This window comes from Cottoperca gobio, chromosome 8 (genome assembly GCF_900634415.1).
Source record: "Cottoperca gobio chromosome 8, fCotGob3.1, whole genome shotgun sequence".
Classification (NCBI taxonomy): domain Eukaryota; kingdom Metazoa; phylum Chordata; class Actinopteri; order Perciformes; family Bovichtidae; genus Cottoperca; species Cottoperca gobio.
This window is the reverse complement of record NC_041362.1, coordinates 13314796-13334290: the sequence shown is the minus strand read 5'-3', so window position 1 is coordinate 13334290 and position 19495 is coordinate 13314796. Positions and strand designations below refer to the sequence as shown.

Here is a 19495-nt window from a genome sequence, read left to right as displayed (position 1 = left end):
CAGAACTTCTCTATTCTACTGGTGTTGAAGTTATTTTGTGTTGTACTGGGACTTATACTCAAACAGCATCTAAATACTTCCTCCACCACTGAACAAAACAACCTTACTCGTCCCTCTCAGCTGTAATAACAGGAGGCTTTGCTGTGAACTGAAAACTTCCTGTGAAGGAGACAGTGCCGGGGCTCCGGCAGAGAGCCTGCCTCTCTGTTATTGTTTACGGTCAGACTAATGAAAAGTAGGTCATGTAAAAGGGAAACTCAGCTAGCCATTTATTTAGTCGTCGTGTATTACGTTCACAGCAATAAGTGGCTTCACCGAACATCGTCTCTGCGGTGCTGTCAGTGATTTTCCGTGAACAACAGGCAGGTAACGTTAACGCTGTCATTTTATCTGGCGCTGATGGCAGCAAGCAGCTGACGAAGGCTAACTAGCTAGTTTACGCTAGGTCTGAATCTGCCTCCGGTCACCCTTTTCTTAATACATGGCTTATAAACCGTGGGCTCGCGGTAGTCAAAGACATCTACCAGTGTATTTAGCTATATATATATATATATATATACACACACACACACACACACACACACACACACAACCAGCAGGCTGTCTTGATCGGTGATGCTCTGACCTTGTTATAGTTTTCCTGCTAACATGTTAGTGCACGCGCGGGTTCAACGGGCTGAATTCTATGTGGCTAGCGTTAGCTGCTCCTGTTAGCTAGGTGGCTAACTAAAGCTAGTTAGGAAAACAACATCGCACGTCAATGGAGAATAATAATTTTACCGATGATGACAATGATATGTGGTCTACCAGCAATTAGTTAGCGTTAAGTTAAGTAGTTAGAATGATGTGTGTGTAACTGTTAACGGTTAACTATGTGTCTTACTGGGATAAATTGCAATTTCTATAAGATTACTTTAAATAATAATATGAAGCTGAGGGAGGAGACAGGATAAGGAATTCAGCTTCAAATGGAAATAAGGTACGTTACAAACGTTAGTGGTGAGATAAAGACACCAGGATAACATCAATAAATCACTAAATGATATCATACATGTAGACATTTATGAGTATTTTTTAACATATTCAAAAGACATATTCACAAGTAGCCATTTAAAAAGCTGGTTAACTGCCACAGTGACAATCATGTTGCCATTTTATCTTTCAGCTGGACTGATGCTGTTGTTCCAGCATCTGGACTGAACCTGAACTGACTCTGTTGGTGCCATGTCCAGGCAAAGCAGGAACAGTCGTGCATGGCGATATGTTTGGGGTGGGATACGACGAGATGCTGATGCTCGGGCTCTTGAAGAATGGAGCTATGATCGCCTAGAGGTAAGCAAAGAAGGGCTGCTTTCCCCCCCTGGACCTAAAGCTCTAAACAGATATGAGGTGTCAGCGGACACTGGGGTTTTTGTTTGTGTCATATGATGCCACTTCTTCACACTCTAGGCAGGAGATGGGATGTGTCACCATGAGAAGAAATTCACCTCATAGAACTATGTCAGACATAAAGCCTATAATTTGCCTTTATAAACAATGTGGGTTTGTTGAATACTGAGTTTTAGTTGTTTGCATGCTTTGTATCCAAACCAATCGTTGTTTTGTCCACAGAAAGGAATGCAATATAATGTCTGCATTTTAGAGACGTGTACATTTTCCAATGCAGTAGCCGATTTTGGCTCAGTAACATCAAAACCAGTGCTGTGGTGTTAAATAAACCATGCTCCTGGCATCTGAATTTGTTTTTTCTTTCTACATTGGTGCTCCCCAGTACAGTGATTCAGACTCTGAGGCGGACTTTTCAGCAGTGATGGTTCCTCCGGTCCCCAGTGCAGTGCCTGTCACCGGAGAGTCCTACTGTGGCTGCGACTCCCAGGCTGAGACCAACTACAACCCTCGTCTGCGAGGATTTCACCAAGTTAAAGACTGCCACTGTGGAGAGGAGGACCAAGGTTAAAGATGACTGCTGCATTTTAAGAGCCACATTTTAATAGAGTTAATTAAGTGATGTTCCTTGAGTTTAGGGCTGCACCGAATAGTTTGAAGCTTCCAAACTTCATTAATAAAGTTGACATGCAAATCTTTTTTTTTTTTTGAGAAACTGTTAGATCTCCCACTAGGCACCTGTGTTAACGGTGCGGTCTAGCAGCCATCTAATGACACTATAAATTACATTTATATAACCAGATATCTATAATATAATCTATATCACCTCAAACACTATTATAGATTATTATATTATAGGAATTAAGTCATTACATAAAAAAAAGATCATGTTATACATCTGCATTATCTTGGTGCTCCATCAAGATGTCATCACTTTATTTATGTTGAGTTGTATTCATTAAAGAAAGTTGATATAATAATAATAAAGGCTAACTCATTTAATCTGATTAATCACTTTAATCAAATTGAGGATTTTGTTAAAGGATTAATGACCTCATAAAATATGACGACATACATCCAAAGCTTCTTTTGAAAACCTCTATAGCAGCTTTGAATCTAAAAGCAAAAATAGCATTCGGTACAGCCCTACTTGAGTTACTCAAATTATGCCCCTACCTTTTATTGATCTCTGTGATTTGCTCACTTTAAGATTATACGAATAACATTTTTGTGTGCTCATTGACACAAGTTAAACAGCCAGTTAACAATAACGATGTCTTGTATCTTTGGCCATGAATAACTGAACGACTTCTGATGTTTCAGAGTTTGACTGGTTTTGGGACGGCAACAGCCGATCGACAGCAACATTGCTAAGCTGCGACAATCGCAAAGTGAACTTCCACTCTGAATACAGCTGTGGTACGGCAGCAATCCGTGGCTCCAAAGAGCTGGCTGAGGGGCAGCACTTCTGGGAGATAAAGATGACGTCCCCGGTGTATGGAACAGACATGGTAAACCTGCCTTACCTCCTAACACTGACCTACTACTGTTGTTATGTATACTTTCACTAAAGAAATCCAAACATAGAGCACGTTTTGTTTTTCTGAGTGGGTGGAAGTTAAGGTTTATTTGTCTCTAAATGTTCTTTATTTCTGTACAGATGGTCGGCATCGGTACTTCTGATGTCAATCTAGACAAATACAGACACATGTTCTGCAGCCTGTTGGGAAAAGACACAGACAGCTGGGGTCTTTCTTACACAGGTATGATTAACAAAACATGCTTTGATGTCGCAGCATCTGCTCACAGTGGTTATTGTGTAAGTTGGTTCAGTGCTTGTCTTCCTTTGGTCAGGCTTGTTGCATCATAAAGGAGACAAGACAAACTTTTCCTCCCGGTTCGGACAGGGGTCTATCATCGGAGTCCATCTAGACACGTGGCATGGCACCCTCACTTTCTTCAAAAATCGCAAGTGTATAGGTTAGTACCAAAACATAATGTAATCAAACAATCTTGATAGGGATCCCTTCGATTAGTTTATTTTAATTTGAATAGATACGTAGTAAGATGCATACTTACAGTTGAAAAATCAACTTTTCAGAATCAGAAATCTTTTATTAGTCCCACGACGGGGAGATTTACGTTGTTACAGCAAAAGAACAAGAAAGTAAAGTGCCGAGTACACAATAATTAAATAGAGTTACATGGCAGTAATAATTGCAGAAGTTATAAAAAGTGAATATTGCAGTGTTCTCTGATGCAGCTACTTTCTATATGACCTCAAAGCTAGTTTGGAATTTTTGTACTGCAACTTCTTGTTACATATCTCCAAAAACCTAATACCTGCCGATATAACAGTCAGAAAAATGTATTTAATGTGAATCTGTCACATCTGGCTGATACCGATTCGTCTAATCTAGGTGTTGCTGCCACAGAGCTACAAAATAAGAGGTTTTATCCGATGGCGTGCTCCACAGCAGCGAAGAGCAGCATGAAGGTGATCAGATCGTGCTCCGCTCCCACCTCCCTGCTGTACCTCTGCTGTGCTCGTCTGCGCCAGCTGCTGCCGGACTGTATAGACACCCTGGATGTGTTGCCCCTGCCTCCTGGCCTTCGCCAGTTGCTCCACAACAAATTGGGTTGGGTGCTCAGTCTCAATAATGGCACCACAGAAGAAACTCCAGATGGGCCTGAGCGTCCCTCACACTTGACCGCCACCCCCCTGGCCGGACCCTCGTCCTCTGAGAGTGACTCGGAGGAGGGTTGTACGTCTGACCCCGAAGCCTGTCAGAGGAAGAGATGCCGCTGGACATGACTGGACAGCTCGACTCCTACCTCTTCTTAAACACTGGCCGACGTCTAGTGTTTCCTACCTGCCTCGAGCTTTCCTCAACATCAATGTTATCCAGTCGTGAAGAAAACGACCAGGATCGGAGTGGTACGTAGGTCGAAAACTGTGAGGGCTGTATTTCTGCCTGCACGCTTTTACTGTGATCTTCTCTCATGCCATTCAGATTTCTTCATTCTCTTTTTTATCCAAAGCAGCTTCAGTGATAAGTGAAAAGTTGTAGTGTTATTTCATTAGCTAGCATAAGTTGTTGCCATTCGTGTATGGGGATTCGTGAAATAGTGCAGGAATAGACTGTACAGTGTAACACTGAAGTCAATCACGGTATTTTTGCAAAACATATTGTGTATTGTTCTCAACCTCAATGAATTGTCAAAGTAATCTGTTACCTGTTTTACTGGTATCCTCAATTTTCTGTTAGGTTGCCAAAGTGAGAATTGGTGGGACACTGCGTCCCATAAGTGGAACAAACAGGAAGCCACACACATATATAGAACATAGAGTATTCTTTATTTCTTACTCGCATGTTACAGCTCTAAAGCAAAAACTGTCCACAATGTTTAGACAGATGAAAACTTCAGACATGTTAGAAGGAGGTGGAATGAACCTGAATGTATTTTGCATATTTTAGTGCTCCAAAACAATGAAAATATTTATCTTCCAACAACTCTTACAAATATGATTCCTCTTTGTAATTGTCGAGATAATTCTTGTTTCTTGAAGGAAAAAAAGTTACAAGTCAAATTTTTGTTACACAACATCTATCTGTCACCAGCTTTTGAAAGTCTGTCGTCTAAATCTTATACTACTTTGTGGATTTCCTCTTTTCTAGAAGACGTAAGCAGTATACATTATTTAGTGTAGCTCTTTTAAATCACTCAGAAGAGACGCACATTTAAAGTAACCTTTCATTGCTGTTACTCCTTATCGGTTTTTTTTAGAACTTTTTAAAAACTTTATTTTATTGATAAAATAAGAGATTATAAGCAGTTTTAATGTTGGTTTTTTGTACGGATCTGTTTATGCAAGCGTGTTATTTTGGTTTCCCCATGGCCTTGTCTCATTACTTCCTTATCCAACTCCCCTTGACTGTAATTCATTAAGGTTGTACTCTATTCTAAATCCTTTTAGTATCAATCACTCAGCTCCTCTGCAGAAAACTTCTCACACTGCTCCTGCAGCATTATCTCCCTCTTAGATCTCTGTGTGTTTCTAACAATAATATATATTTTTCAAATATGGCTAAAAACATTCAGTTTCTGTATTGGGCCACTGTCTGGTGACACTCACAATTCCCACTGAAGCTGTTGATTTAGCCATATTTTGTCTTCTGGAACATATTGATCACAGCAAAGCGCAGTAGAGAGGGGGATTATGCTGCAGGACTGGTTTGCAGTGATTCTGTGGATGTTTTGGTAGTATTAAGTGAAATACAATAATTCTACAGCCACCTTTCAAGCCTGCGGGTCAATTCAAGTGTTACTTGATCGTGAATGACAGAGGAGGGGAATTTTACCCCTGGGTCAGGTATGTAAATAGTTCTTATCTTTAGCTTCTTTGGAGTATCCAAACATAACCATACAAGTAATAAAATAGTGTTTGACCCAGGTGTTGAAGCTACACAGTCTGCCAACTGCTGCCTCAGCCACCAGTCTTTGATCCCTCCTCAAGAGTCTTGGTTTAAGTAGACATACACAAAGATGTATGGTACTATGCAATACGAGCATCTTATGTAATAATGGTTTTCAGAAGTAATGTGTGTTTTCAGATGTTATGATGGAGGCACTGACAAAACAACAGCGGTGAAAGTATGAGGACCATGATCGTTAGTCATGAGTGTGACATGACTCACTTAATTTTGTCTGATTTGTCAGATTCAAACCTATAGATCTAGTAATGTAACCATCAAGAGGTTAGTTGTAGTCAAGCAGATGTATTTTTTTGTCTTATTTCACAGTATTTGTCTTGACATTGATGCATCCAAGCACTTTTTTCTTACTGTTGTACTGTAAATAGGAAAATTCTAAGTGTTTCTTCTATACTATGTCATACTAATAATACTTTATGTGAAGGCCTTTACTTGCCTTTTTCTGTATAACTTATCAGCATGATTTTCAGCTGAAAATAAAATGAATGCTAAATATGCACAAAAGACTGGACGTGTTGATTAAATACAAAGAAGATTTTAATTTCATGATGTCAATTTTATGATCAACTAAAATACTTTGTTTGTATTGCATTTTTTAAACTATTCATTGTACATCAGATATTGCGGTAACACTTAAATTCAGTAAGTAAGCAATTAAAAGAAACAACTTTTTAAAAGGCATTTCCCAAGTCAAATAAACATCTGAATTACAAATAACATTATTTTATCATAAATCTTTTATTAGTCCCACGACGGGGAAATTTACGTTGTTACAGCAAAAGAACAAGAAAGTAAAGTGGCGAATACACAATAATTAAATAGAATAAAATAGACAGAGTAACAGTAGTATAACTACAGTCTAGTATAAGTACACAGTCGTTGAATAAAAGTTGGAAAAGTGAATATTGCATATGACAGTGATAATTGCATGTGAGTGTCACCAGTGATGGAATAGTGTGTTCTTGGTGTGGTGGTCTACCAGGGGCCGTGGTGATTGTACAGTCTGACTGCTGCAGGGAGAAAGGACTGTGATACTGTGATCAAAATGAAACGGTCCACAAAAATCACAATCTATATCAATTTTAAATCTTTGAGGTAAAAAAAATATTAAAATCTGTCCACCAAATACCAATATCACCAACATTTCTTAAAGTAATAAGATTTTGGCGACTGCCCTATAATAATATAAAACATTTGGTTTAATAGGTATTTAGACACATTTTTAAGAAAATCTTTTTAAAATATCCATTCTTATGTAATATCTCGCAACTATTATTCCATTATTCCTCCAGTGAAATTATAACATTAACATTTCTACCTGAAGTCTTCTCCTCAATTTGCCTGATGTGGAACAAAAAGTGCACTAGCAGTTCACGGGGAACTCTTTGCGGGCGGACCAAGTGAGCGGAAGTTGTGTACCTTTCTTTCTGAGGTCAAGTTGATCCTGCTCATCAGGGACATTCAGGTATTTTAAAATCCAATTATTTGCAGATTATAAACAGCATGGATAGTTCGGCATAAGTTCATTTGAATCTTAAATTAAGAGTTAAGGAAAGGATTGTATAAGGTGTGTTTAGCATCTAACGCTAGCTAACACACTCCGTTAGTCTTGTTACATCAGGGCTGTAAACATGTTTATGCTCTCCATTGACGATCCATGCTGACAGGTCGACTTTGATTAGTTTCTTCTGTAACCAAAGAGCTGCTACGATCAGATCATAGACGGATTATGTTTGATAATATAATGGGCCTCTGGCCACAGACAGTTGATGGGCCCCTACATACATTTCGTCTTTTACGTCTCCCTGTGGTAGTATTGCATCTCTTTTAGGTCGTTTTTATCTCTTTGAGGTCAGTTTGCATGTTTTTGTAGTCATTTTAATTGACTTCCCAACAAACCGAGGGTCTGGCCCAGGCCCCCCTAAGCTCTTTGGGCCCTACTCCGTCCATGGTTTAGATGTATATCTACATAACTCACTTTAATCTCTTGCAGGATAAACACTGTGTATCAGTGAGGCCTTTTGGAGTAGCTGCTGTTGCATATCAGACAATCATGGTGAAGAAAAAGCGAGTTCGTCTCATAGCAGAAATGGCTCGGAAGATCCGGGCATACCGGGAGCTGAAGTCCCGCCCGCGGGAGTCCCAGAAGTACGCTTTGGACTATGAGACGATGAAGCGGCCTCTCACAGGGAAGACACTGCCTGTGCTGGCATGGCAAGATGTCCGAAGGGAGAGTCGCCTCTTCTCCCTGCTGGCAGGCATGAGGATGTTCGGGGTTGGTCGCCTCTTTGCCCGCAAGTCCTGGCTGGAGGATCACACAGTGCCCAGCTACTGGCAGATCACTAAGGTCAAGGTGGACTACACAGCTGAGGTGAGTGAGGGCCACATCCATGCACTGCCACTGATTGTAGAATTAAGTGAAAACAGTTTGGGTTTGCATGGGCTCAGATAGGATGCCTGTAACTAAATTACACCCGATTCTTGTGTTTTCTAGAACATGGATCATGGCAAAGCATGGGGGATCCTCACCCACCAAGGTAAGATTGAACCCTGTTTATTTGATTTGAAACCAGGACTCAGTATTTTGTGTTTTTTATTTGTTTATTAAAAATGTTATCTCATTTATTTTACATAATTGTTTCAATGTAATATTTTTTCCATTTATTTCTATTTCTATTTGTACTTGTATTCTTTTCTTTTTTTCATCAGTATATTTGTATGACTTTAGTATTTCTAAAATCTTGTAATCTTCTAATCTTGTATTGTATTTTAAGTTTATTTTCTAAATGTTGCAAAGCAGGTACCACTTGTTCATCAATGATTTCTGAAAATCTGTCCTCCTTGACTACCTATTTGTACAATGCAATTTTATTTGTATTTAATTGTATCTCTGTGTAAAGAAAAAATGATATATAATAGTAAACGGTAAGCAATAATGATTATCTAAACAAACTGCATGTAGTAACTTTGTTGCATTTTGTGCTTGGCAGGAAAACAGGAGAGTGAGGTTAAGGAGATGGAAAAGGTGATGTACCACGACTGGCGCCTGATTCCCAAACACATGGAGCAGCAGTTCAAGGACTGTCAGCCCCTCCCTGAGCCGCCTGTGCGCTACCTTCCCTACCCTCCCCTGCTCCGCGCCATGCTATACGCCCAGTATAAGAAAAAAGTAGGCAGCGTATTAACCACGGAGCCGGCCTTGCCTTCAAAGAGGGACGTCCTGCTCAACAGAGACTATTTCCACAACCAGGAACAAAACAAGCAGAGTACAGAGGGGACAGCGGTGTGATACTTGAGGTTCTGAAGATGAAAATCTTGGACATTTTGGACCAAATCAGTTTTGACAGAAGTCATCATATTGTCCTGTACTGGAAGCCCTCGCCTAAATGTCCCGATAAATCCTGGAATCAAAGTTCTGTGATATTTACATCTGAAGCAGGACTCTCTGTGTGTAATGTAACTGTGTAATGTTGTGATTATTAAATTTGAGATAAAATATAGCTGCTATCAGTGTTTATCAGTTTTTTGTGTATCAGTTTTTTAATGTTTTTGTGCCTGCGTGATGGACTACTCAGAGTACTTCATTAAAATGATTTCAGCCTTTATAGCACTGAGAATGCACAATAAACCTGACTGATGGCATGATTCTTTAACACCTTGAAATCACTTTTTAATCCCGCGGGGCTCTGAAAACAAAACGAATATGGACGCTAAACATCAGCCAAAGACTGCAGTTTAATGCAATTAAACCTACATTTAATGGATATGTTGTTATATTGTAAAGGGACAGTATTTTAATCAACTATCTTGATGTGAACTCTCACAAGTTGTTAACTGCCTATTTTGCAGCACATGTCGCTACCAGCAGGATGTTTTGTCTCCTCACGTTTGCCACATTTGTTGGCAGTAGTATGTCATAAAAATAATTATGAAAAAAGTCCTGGTATGCTATAAAAAGTATTAAAAATGTCATAGTATGTCCTAAGTCAAAGTAATAAAGGGTGCCATAATTGTTTTATAATAGTGTGTAACAAAAGTTAAGATGTCAGAATATTTCATAACTTAAAAAAAGGTATAACATTTTTTAAATGTCATTACGGTATGCCATAAAACATTCATAAAAATGGGATAATAAAAGGTGTACAGTGTATATATATATATATACGGTGTGTGTATATATATGTATATATATATATATATATATATGTGTGTATATATATATATATATATATATATGTGTGTATATATATATATATATATATATATATATGTGTGTATATATATGTATATATGTATGTATATATATGTATGTATATGTATGTATATATATATATATATATATATGTATGTACGTATATATATATAAATATCTATATACACAAATACACCTAAAGTAGTATGTATATATATATATATATATATACATGTATATATGTATGTATATATATATATATATATATATATATATATGTATGTATACATGTATATATATATATATATATGTATATATATATATGTATGTGTATATATATACACACACTACTTTAGGTGTATTTGTGTACACATTTGTACTTGTGTACCGTCTTTTACGTTAAGTAAATATTTGAATGCAATACTTTGACAAAGGCTACCATAAATATTTCAATTTTTATAATTTCTAACTTTTTCCAACTCGGCGGAAATGGACTTCCACATATTTGCATAATGATTTTCTCCCCGTGAGGCTCAGGACACCACGTGCCCGCGCTTTAGAAAGCAAGGTGCGTGCGTCGTGCTTTCTTCCAGTGTAATAACTTACTCCATCCACCGGCGACAATGATCTGCTTGATATTGTCCATACTTTCTTACTTCTTTCAGTCAGGTTGGTGTGACATCTGTTTATTCTCCATGTATCTTTCACTATCCTTCAGTTTGACAGTTGCTCACAGTTTCCACCACGTGTGTGCAGGAGATGCTAACTCACAGGACAGACGGCTAGCGACAAGAAGGAGCAGTTAACTGGTGAAACAATGCCTTCATCGAGCCTTTAGTAACTTTAATAGAGCTTTTCTAACTAATAGTATGTAAACAAAAGCAATGTACAGTTTGACGTGTGACTATTAACTGTGTGGATAAAGCTACAGTTTGCTAGTTTACTAATCTAATACAATCTAATTGCCCCAGCACGTACTCCATGTGCCCTCCTCCTCCTCACTGGAATAACTTCATTCCTCATCCTATTAATAGCTGCTGTGTTAGTGCGCTGCCATTGGTGGCGTTCAGAGTCACGTGAGAGTTGATAGGCTGCTGCTGCAGCAGGCCGATGGGGCCGAGCAAAAGGTCACAGCGAGATCTACGTGAATTTGAAGATTTGGTGGTTAAACTTGCATGGGTGGAAGAATCTTGTGAGACGCACCCTAGGTTAAAGTAATTGAGCTTGAGCTGCTGTGACTGCGCAGGGTTCTGACATTCACCCTGCTTGTATAACGTACAGTGAGGGGACTACTAGTAAAGACCAGTCTATGGTAAAGACGTGAAAGGGATATTTGTGAATCAATAAAACTAATAATTGACAAGACAACATTTGTGGAGTTGCATGTAGTTTTTGTTAAGTTCAAATGTGTGTGTGCGCTGCTGCATGGGATGGTTGTTATGTGTGTATCCACAGGGTGCAGAGGCTGCAAGCAAAATGTAGACTGTGTTTGACACCGACTGTCTTTTAAAACATGGATTAGACACTTATGAATGTATCTGCAAAAGTTAACACAGCTGCCACTAATGCAGAACTGTCAGCATTTATTTAATTGTTTTGTCTTGAATTGACGCTGCTGCTTTCTGTAGTCTATACCAAGGTAGGCATGGGACGGTATGAACATTTCATGTCACGATTATCCTGACCGAAGAAATTATTATTATTATCCAGATAAAACATTCAACATAAGAAAAAAAAAAGAAACATTCTTGAATCACTTTTCTTACATTTTGTTTAATTAAAAAAAATATTGCATCACAGATAGATGTACATATGTTTTGTAAAAAAAACAATCTTAAATAAGGTTATGATAAATCATAAGTGCTCCCTGCATAAATAAAGGATATACAACTTTGTTTTATCGCAATCCACGATTAAATCCTACATCGTCCCATGCCTTTACCGAGATGCATGCAAGCTGCTCTAGTTTGTGTGTGTAGTGGCCGTCGTCGTTCGCTTTAAACACGTGTTGGTTATTCATTTTTGATTATCTCTGGTTATAAGGCTGGTCCGGTGTGAATGAGCGCACATTCATTGCCGTAAAACCAGATGGCGTGCAGCGGAAACTGGTGGGAGAAATCATGCGTCGCTTCGAGAAGAGAGGGTTCAAACTGGTGGGCCTCAAACTTGTGCAGGTATTTGTGGCCTTTTTTTCTCTCGCTTGAGACTCATATTTCCAAATAAATGATCAAGGCTCATTTCATTTAATTGTATTTTGTACGTTTTAATTAAACATGTCTGTCTTGTGTGTCAGGCTTCAGAGGATATCCTGAGGGAACACTACTGGGACCTGAGGAGCAAGCCTTTCTTCAGGGGACTGATGAGCTACATGAGCTCTGGACCAATCGTAGCAATGGTGAGATTCTACCGCACACGGTACACGTGTCAGAAATTCTTTTGGTTTGACTATCAGGAAATAAGCTCCTCTTGAGCCATTTGTATTTGCAAATCACTTGCAAATCACTCTCTTAGACATGAATGTGATATTGTTCATCATGCTGTAGTCCTTTACATTTCTGTTTGTTCAGGTGTGGGAGGGTTTGGACGTGGTTAAGACTGCACGTAAGATGTTGGGAGAGACCAACCCAGCAGACTCGCTGCCTGGAACCATCCGAGGAGATTACTGTGTGGAAGTGGGCCGGTGAGATGATTCAGTTCTCCTCTTCTGAGGGAAAATGTGTAGCATGAGTGAAGAAGACTTAAAGCTCGCGATTTGTAGCACTTGTCCAAGTCCAAAATAAGCCATAGAGGAACAACCTTAAAAACATTTTGAAACACTTTGGGATTTGTTTGCGTGCGAGCGAGAGGTCGTGTAACTTGGTGCAGTTTTGGAGAAAAATAATTTAAGTCAAGTTTTATTATGAACATACAATTTAATTTCTATTTTCCATGAAAGAAAAGTTACAAAAATGTTTGTGTAATCCCTAAAAAATGTCTGAAAACCATATAAAAGTAAATAAAATAACAAATATAACAGAGCGTTTACAGCAGAATCTCCACATATTTCGACGGAGGTTGCAAATAATTACACCAACACGTCTTGAATCTCCCTGCTGTAGTGTCCTTTCCCCTCTAAAACCTTTTCAATAATACTTCTAAATTGGCTACATTGGAAGGATGGTGTGAACGTAGAAAGTTCACATGATTGCGTGATAAATCTGTCACTAACATGGCCGGCACGCTCTGGCTTTGTGTTCCCTGTTAAGCTTTTCTTTTTTTCGTGTGTTTAAATATATCTGATGACTGATCCGGGTGTTGCAAACAATTGTTGTTCTGCTTCTGGTTTTTAATCCTCAGATTAAGAAATTAATTTAATGATCAAAAAGAAGCTGAATGGAGTCCAACTGTCCTAAACATTTCTGTGTTTTGCCTCCGCGTTGCAGGAACGTGATCCACGGCAGCGACTCTGTGGAGAGCGCTCAGAAGGAAATCTCTCTGTGGTTTCGACAGAACGAGCTTCACTGCTGGGAGGACAGCAGCAGCCGCTGGATCTATAACTGACGCTCCACATGTGCTCCGTGATCTCCGTCCTGTAGATAAACCAGAGCTTTTTACAAGGATCGCATCATACCTCAGAAAAAGATTATTTTGGCTTTAGTAGCTTGTAACCACACGTTACACGAGGTGTCATTGCGGGATCTTTTTTCATAAAATGTATTTTTATCTATCTGAACTAAGTTTCTGAGGTGAAATGAGTTTACAAAGCAAACATGCACTAAGTGAGCAATAACTTGATCAGTGTCTAATTCTGTTGCGGTTTTTATTCTAGTCTTTGTTTAGTCCAGAACACAGTTTTTAAGCAATAAGCTTGAAACGTGGAGCAATAAAAGGTTGTGATTCATAATGTTCATCATGGGATAATGCATCAATGACAAGGAAAAGGCTGCATTGAAATCAACCCTAAAGGTTCATTTCTATTGATAAAGCAGGAAACGTTATCCACAAGTATACAGGTGATGTGCATGGTATTTTAAGTTGCACGAATCATCAAACAAAAGCTAAATTGTTGACTGGCTCGGGTTTATTTTACACTCAAATGTCCTTTGTCTCGTGGATAAACTCACAGTATTTATAGGTGAGAAATGTACACGTTTCTCCTGTAATGGTACTTGCAGTGAAAATCCAACTACATAGAAGCAATGGTCCAACACAGTTATTGCCTTCCTTCAGTTTCCTGTACGTAACTTTAAATTCTGTAAGAGCAAAAAACAGATTGTCACTTCACTTGAATGTACAGGCTACAAGTTTCAAAATAAAATGCTAAATAGCTTTTGAAGAGCTTTAATTTTGTAAATGAATCATGTCAGGCTTAGTGTCCAAATTAAAGAGAACCTGCACTGAATATATTTTGCTGTATGGATTGTATTGGAATTGTCAAAAACAAATAAATCAAGAAAGAAAAACCTTTTTTTAAATTTATTTTTAAACGTCTAGTCAGTTGTGTTTTGTAAAGTAAAACACGCACACATCAACCGTACGTTTTTTCAGCACACAAATATGTTTAATATTTAATCCACACAGAGAGATCAATGCATGAATTTCCATACTGAACAAAGAGGATGGGCTTCAGTGTGTCTGGAGATTTACAATAATCCCTGTACACGTAATGACAACACATCACTGTTCACCTGCGTTACAACGAACCGCCTGATCAACAGCCAGTCAGATGAGAGAAATGAGTCTCGGACTGAACCCTGGACACGCTAAGCACAACCCCTTCGACTGGTTCAATCACCTTGTTCACACGACTCGAGCATGACCGATTCACATCAGGCACCAGATATTTCCTCGCACATTAAGTCATCATATCCTCATGAGGGTTTTTGTTTTTAACGGGGTAGAAAATGAGCAAACGTCGTTAATCAAGACTCTTTAAATAGACGTGATTGGATGCAAAATATTTTAGGTAACAGCCAAAAAAAAAGCCCAGACATCTGTGAAGATTCAATGTCGTCGCAAAATGTGAAATTTGTTTGCCACCCTTTACAATCTTAAGGCTAAAAACGAGACTTCTGTACGCCGTCTCATTGGATTTCTTTTCACGCACACTGTCAAACGTAAACACCTGCATCCATTTTAAACACAGATTATTATGGATTGCTATTTGGCTGTTAGAAAAATCAGACAGATTTCTGGTGGAAATGCAAGTCAGTGTTTTCGTTCACATTTCGGTGCCTGCTGTTCTTTTTCTTTTTGTCGTCGGTACGATTGATGCACGTTGGGGCTCTAGGCTTTGCTTTAAGACGAGGTAGAGGCTTCACAGATGACAAACTAAGTGGAGGAAGGAGGAGTAAATCTGGGGCAGATGCAGGACAATTGAGGTAAATATAGGAGGAGATACAGTGTGCTTACAGGGTGAATATAAGGGAGGTAGTTATGAGGCTGGGTTACAAGGCTCATGAAGATAGTTACAATGCCCTGGGTGGGACAGAAACAGGCAGATTACTAGATCAAAGGAGGTACTTACAAGGCATTAAAGATACAAGGTGACGGGGCCGGAGGGGATATAATAGTTACAAGGGACGATACACGGCTTGGAGGGTCTTTTTAGAACCAAGGGGGAACTTTTACATGACATGGGATAATTACAAGGTTTGGGTGGCTGGAAGCTTTTGGGGGCAGGAGGAGATTTCTTTAAGGAGAAGAGTGGGTGTGGGTGTTAAAGCAAATCCAGGTGTCACTCAGGTATGTAAGACACCTGCCAGACGATGATGTGGCTCCGCTCAGCTTTACACAAAGCAGGTTTTATCTGCGAAGTTCCACCGCTGTCCCCTTCCTCCGTCTCATCGTCCTCTCCATCCCCTGAGGAAAACAGAGAACTTAAGAGCTCTAATTCCACAATGAAGACATACTAAACATTATTGTGCTGATATAGTGTGATATGTTAAAGTCTTCTAAGTTCCTTTTTCTGTATTTTCTAAGACAACATTAACAGGAATTGTATTTGTATTAAACAACAGGAAATATATATATTTAACGAAATGTTTCAAGTCATTTTCAAAAGCTGAAAAGGATAATTACGTTTGTATATATCATTTGGCTATTATCACAATGTTGTGACAAGAGTAGATGAAGTCATGGGGACTTACAATTACAAACCTAAATTAATCATTGTGGAGAATATATTATTCATTCTCAATTAACTGCCGTAAAGGGACACAGGATGAATGCATCCTGTGTCCCTTTACGGGCCCCTTAATAGAGACAATTCGATTGGTAAAACAACATCATGTAAACGCACCATATGTAATTTTCTTCCGCTAGTGGTTTCTCAATCAAAACTATTTTTGTATCTCCGACGCTGTTCTGGGGCCAAAGGACGTCCCGGATGGGTTGGGGTTAAGGCCCTGTCACACATATCCGTATGGCAGAAACGTATGCTGGCATATATGACAATATGTCAGAGTCCAAATACGTCCAACTTTTCATCGGATCGGAAAAGTGAACATATACAGATACGCATGTCTAACCTATCGATAGAGTATCACTAACTTATACAAAATGTATCAGACGAATGCCCAACGAATGCATAACGTATACAAAATATCGCCAACACGCTGGTTTACGTTGATATAAGGTAAGGTATAAGTAGTATTCGTTAAGAGCAGGCGGTGTTACGCTGGGGTGCGTTGTTGAACGCTGATGTTTTGAGCATGTTCAAAATTACCGGACGTACCCGACGTGTGCTTCATAAGATGCAGACGTTACACATAAGTTACGTGACGTTAGACATACGTGAATACTTACCTACGTAAATACCTACGTGAATACCTACCCTATGTTAAGATTATACCTGACGACGGAGTAACTTATTAAACGTGTTTCTACAGTACAGCTAGCGTTCAGCTAGCGTTTTGGGAGCTTATTGGGGTTTGAATATAGTATATAGGGTCCCTGTCAGTAGCTCATCCTCACTTCTTCACAGCACGTCTTGATGAATACATCAACCCAGCATCAGAGAGCATGGAGGATGCTGACAGGCTGCGACAAGAAAACATTCTAGCCGTTCTCCAGCATGACGTGAACCAAATGGCACTTTTCCAGCTCCGTTGGCCAGACGCTCTGATACGTTTTAAATAAGTGATAAGCTATCAATGTTGGACATACGTATAATAATTTGTTATGCATTTGTTATGTATACGTCAGCTACAACACCGCTGTGGAAAAGTTGGACGTATTTGGACTCTGACACATTTTGAGCTACTTTTCATATACGCCGGCATGTTTCTGTCATACAGAACTGTGTGACAGGGCCGTATGTCTGGCGTGTTCGGCGTGTCGTCTGCGTCCTTCAAACGATCACAACTTACCCTTAATTTATATCAACCTATTGCCGATATTTCGTATGCGCTGGCATACGTTTCTGCCATACGGATATGTGTGACAGGGCCTTTAGGCCGCTAACATTTGCTCAGCTTGTTTCTCTGATAACTTAAGATCCAGACACACAGCTACACCTAGAGTGTGTGTGTGTGTGTGTGCGTGTGTGCGTGGCGTCAGGTTTCTGTGCTGGTGTGATTGCTCACCTATGCGGAAGTCGATGTAGCCCTCTCCTCCACTCAGCACCAACACGTTGTGAACACTCTGGGCCTCCGTCTCTTGGGGCGCTGTGGACCCCTGCCCCTCCGACGGACTGTCCAGCACACTGCCGTTTAGGGTGGCCAGAACATTGCCTGTCACACAAAACAGAAGCAGGTTAAAGACTAGGGAATGTAGTCAGGTTCAGACACGGACGGGTACAGACGGGTTTTGTGCGTACCGGGTACGGAGACGAAAAACTTGACTGCATCGCGGTGTCCATGGAAACAGAGCTGGGCTTGTGCCATGGAGCAGTAGGGGATGAAGCTGCCGGTGCTCTTCTCAGAGCCGTCGTCACCGTACACATGGATCACTCCGCTGGACGATGTAGGAGACACCTTATTGGCTGAAGGATAAAGAACCCAGGAGTGAGAAACCGACTAACCAGGAATGTTTAATGTGGCAGCATGACACAGGTGAAGAGAAAAGAAACACCCACACACTGTATATCAACACATCGACTAAAAATTATTTTAGAATATTTCAAAAGAAGATTTGAGACAAAACACATCCCTTACAGGCAAAGGATCTGGTACACACAAATATGTTTTAGTCATTGATGCAGTAAAGCACAATGATAAATAACATGCAAAGCAACCAATGAGTGAAAGCACCGACCTGATATACAGTAAAACCTCATTGCACAAAATTGACCCTCAGGTTCATAGATAAAAGAGGGCCAATTGAGTGCTTGATGTTGGTTAGGGTGTTCACATCTTAAAGAGATAGTTTGGTTATTTGAAGTGGGGTTGTTTGAGGTACTTATCCATAGTCCGTGTATCTACAGCCGATGGGGGTCGGCACGCCCCCAGTTTAGAGGAACTAAGCAATGTACTGCTGTGGACGGGGCTGTCAGCAAAACGTTTTTTAGACGCCTGCAAAAAAATCGATATCAGCGTGAGTGTACGCTATATTTAGAATGTTCTCCTCGCTTTAACTCGCCATCAGACAGCCCTTTTCTGAAGCCGTTATCTATGCTCTCTTCAAAGCCACCAGACTCCATTTACACAACAACACACATTTGTGTTATTGTGTGACTTTAGGATTCACCAAAGTCACACAATAAGAGAAACAAACTAACCGATCGAGGCAGCGTTACACCAGCAACTCCTGCGTTCTGCACGGTAAAAGGGCTGTCTGACGGAGAGTAAAGAGTGAAAATATTCTAAATATAGAGCAAACACATTTTTTAGTTGACTAAATATATATTTTGCTGCTGCCCCCGTCCACAGCAGTATATTGTTTAGCTCCGTAGTAATCCTGTCCGTTTCTCCAAACTGCTGTAGTTAATACACTGACTTTGGATAAGTAACTCAAACAACCCCACTTCAAACAATCCGAACTATCCCTTAAAGTAAGCATAAAGAAACAGGAAGCTTTAGTCTGCTGACATCACAGTGTTTCAGGGGACATGAAGGTTTGACCGGGCAAGAAAAGGTAGATCACAACAGCAGGAGGGAGCGCTCCCACTTACCCCTCAAACCAAGGAGCTGTCCCCGGTGAAGGACCACCGCTACAGGAGGAGGAGGAAGAAGAGGAGGAGAAGGAGGAGAAGGAGGAGAAGGAGGAGGAGAAAGAGGACAGTAACAGTTATGACCAAGATCGTCTGTGAAAGAGGGGAGGCAGGAAAAAGAAGGTGGAAAGAAAGACGAGGGAGTTCATGGGGCGAAGAGGGAGTATGCTAAAGAACAACAGATATGAGAGAAATACGCTCCGTTTGGATTTTTGGTCGGGCTACTAATGACACAATTTGATTATGAAGCTGTGGTTAGTTTCTGCAGTGTATGAAAGTCATGTACACTGA

The 19495-nt window shown here is 39.9% G+C and overlaps 4 protein-coding genes across 10 annotated transcripts in view; 3 read left to right on the top strand and 1 right to left on the bottom strand.

Annotated features, from left to right (window-relative positions):
• The first annotated feature begins 168 nt into the window (after window positions 1-168).
• spsb3a (splA/ryanodine receptor domain and SOCS box containing 3a) lies at window positions 169-6377 on the top strand. Of its 4 annotated transcripts, none has more exons than XM_029438592.1 (7): window positions 169-362; window positions 1166-1332; window positions 1772-1952; window positions 2710-2897; window positions 3047-3149; window positions 3241-3366; window positions 3807-6377. In XM_029438592.1, the coding sequence occupies exons 2-7, from the start codon at window positions 1225-1227 to the stop codon at window positions 4199-4201; spliced, it is 1101 nt and encodes a 366-aa protein (XP_029294452.1). In that variant the 5' UTR covers window positions 169-362; window positions 1166-1224; the 3' UTR covers window positions 4202-6377. The 4 variants fall into 4 exon arrangements, with proteins under 4 accessions (XP_029294452.1, XP_029294451.1, XP_029294454.1 ...); XM_029438591.1 differs by having other exon boundaries at window positions 169-366; XM_029438594.1 differs by lacking the exon at window positions 169-362 and adding an exon at window positions 374-445.
• An 852-nt stretch (window positions 6378-7229) lies between these two features.
• Window positions 7230-9527, top strand: mrps34 (mitochondrial ribosomal protein S34). Its single transcript, XM_029436759.1, has 4 exons — window positions 7230-7347; window positions 7876-8253; window positions 8377-8419; window positions 8873-9527. Exons 2-4 carry the CDS (start codon window positions 7936-7938, stop codon window positions 9169-9171), a joined length of 660 nt encoding a protein of 219 aa, XP_029292619.1. The 5' UTR covers window positions 7230-7347; window positions 7876-7935; the 3' UTR covers window positions 9172-9527.
• A 1084-nt stretch (window positions 9528-10611) lies between these two features.
• On the top strand, window positions 10612-14518 carry nme3 (NME/NM23 nucleoside diphosphate kinase 3). 3 transcript variants are annotated; one of them, XM_029436940.1, is made up of 6 exons: window positions 10639-10743; window positions 10831-10883; window positions 12118-12248; window positions 12368-12469; window positions 12642-12754; window positions 13497-14518. In XM_029436940.1, exons 3-6 carry the CDS (start codon window positions 12195-12197, stop codon window positions 13612-13614), a joined length of 387 nt encoding a protein of 128 aa, XP_029292800.1. In that variant the 5' UTR covers window positions 10639-10743; window positions 10831-10883; window positions 12118-12194; the 3' UTR covers window positions 13615-14518. The 3 variants fall into 3 exon arrangements, with proteins under 3 accessions (XP_029292799.1, XP_029292800.1, XP_029292801.1); XM_029436939.1 differs by lacking the exon at window positions 10831-10883 and having other exon boundaries at window positions 10612-10743; XM_029436941.1 differs by lacking the exons at window positions 10639-10743; window positions 10831-10883 and adding an exon at window positions 11170-11266.
• Window positions 14519-14588: 70 nt separating this feature from the next.
• Window positions 14589-19495, bottom strand: part of mapk8ip3 (mitogen-activated protein kinase 8 interacting protein 3) — a 31180-nt gene continuing 26273 nt past the window's right edge. Inside the window, exons 33-36 of one of the 2 annotated variants that reach the window (XM_029436937.1) lie at window positions 19166-19204; window positions 17873-18037; window positions 17640-17786; window positions 14589-15915 (exon numbers count right to left, since the gene is read on the bottom strand). In XM_029436937.1, coding sequence (XP_029292797.1) covers window positions 15791-15915; window positions 17640-17786; window positions 17873-18037; window positions 19166-19204 — 476 coding nt within the window. In that variant the 3' untranslated portion in view covers window positions 14589-15790. The remainder of the gene's footprint in view (window positions 15916-17639; window positions 17787-17872; window positions 18038-19165; window positions 19205-19495) is intronic. The other variant, XM_029436938.1, reaches the window with a different exon arrangement.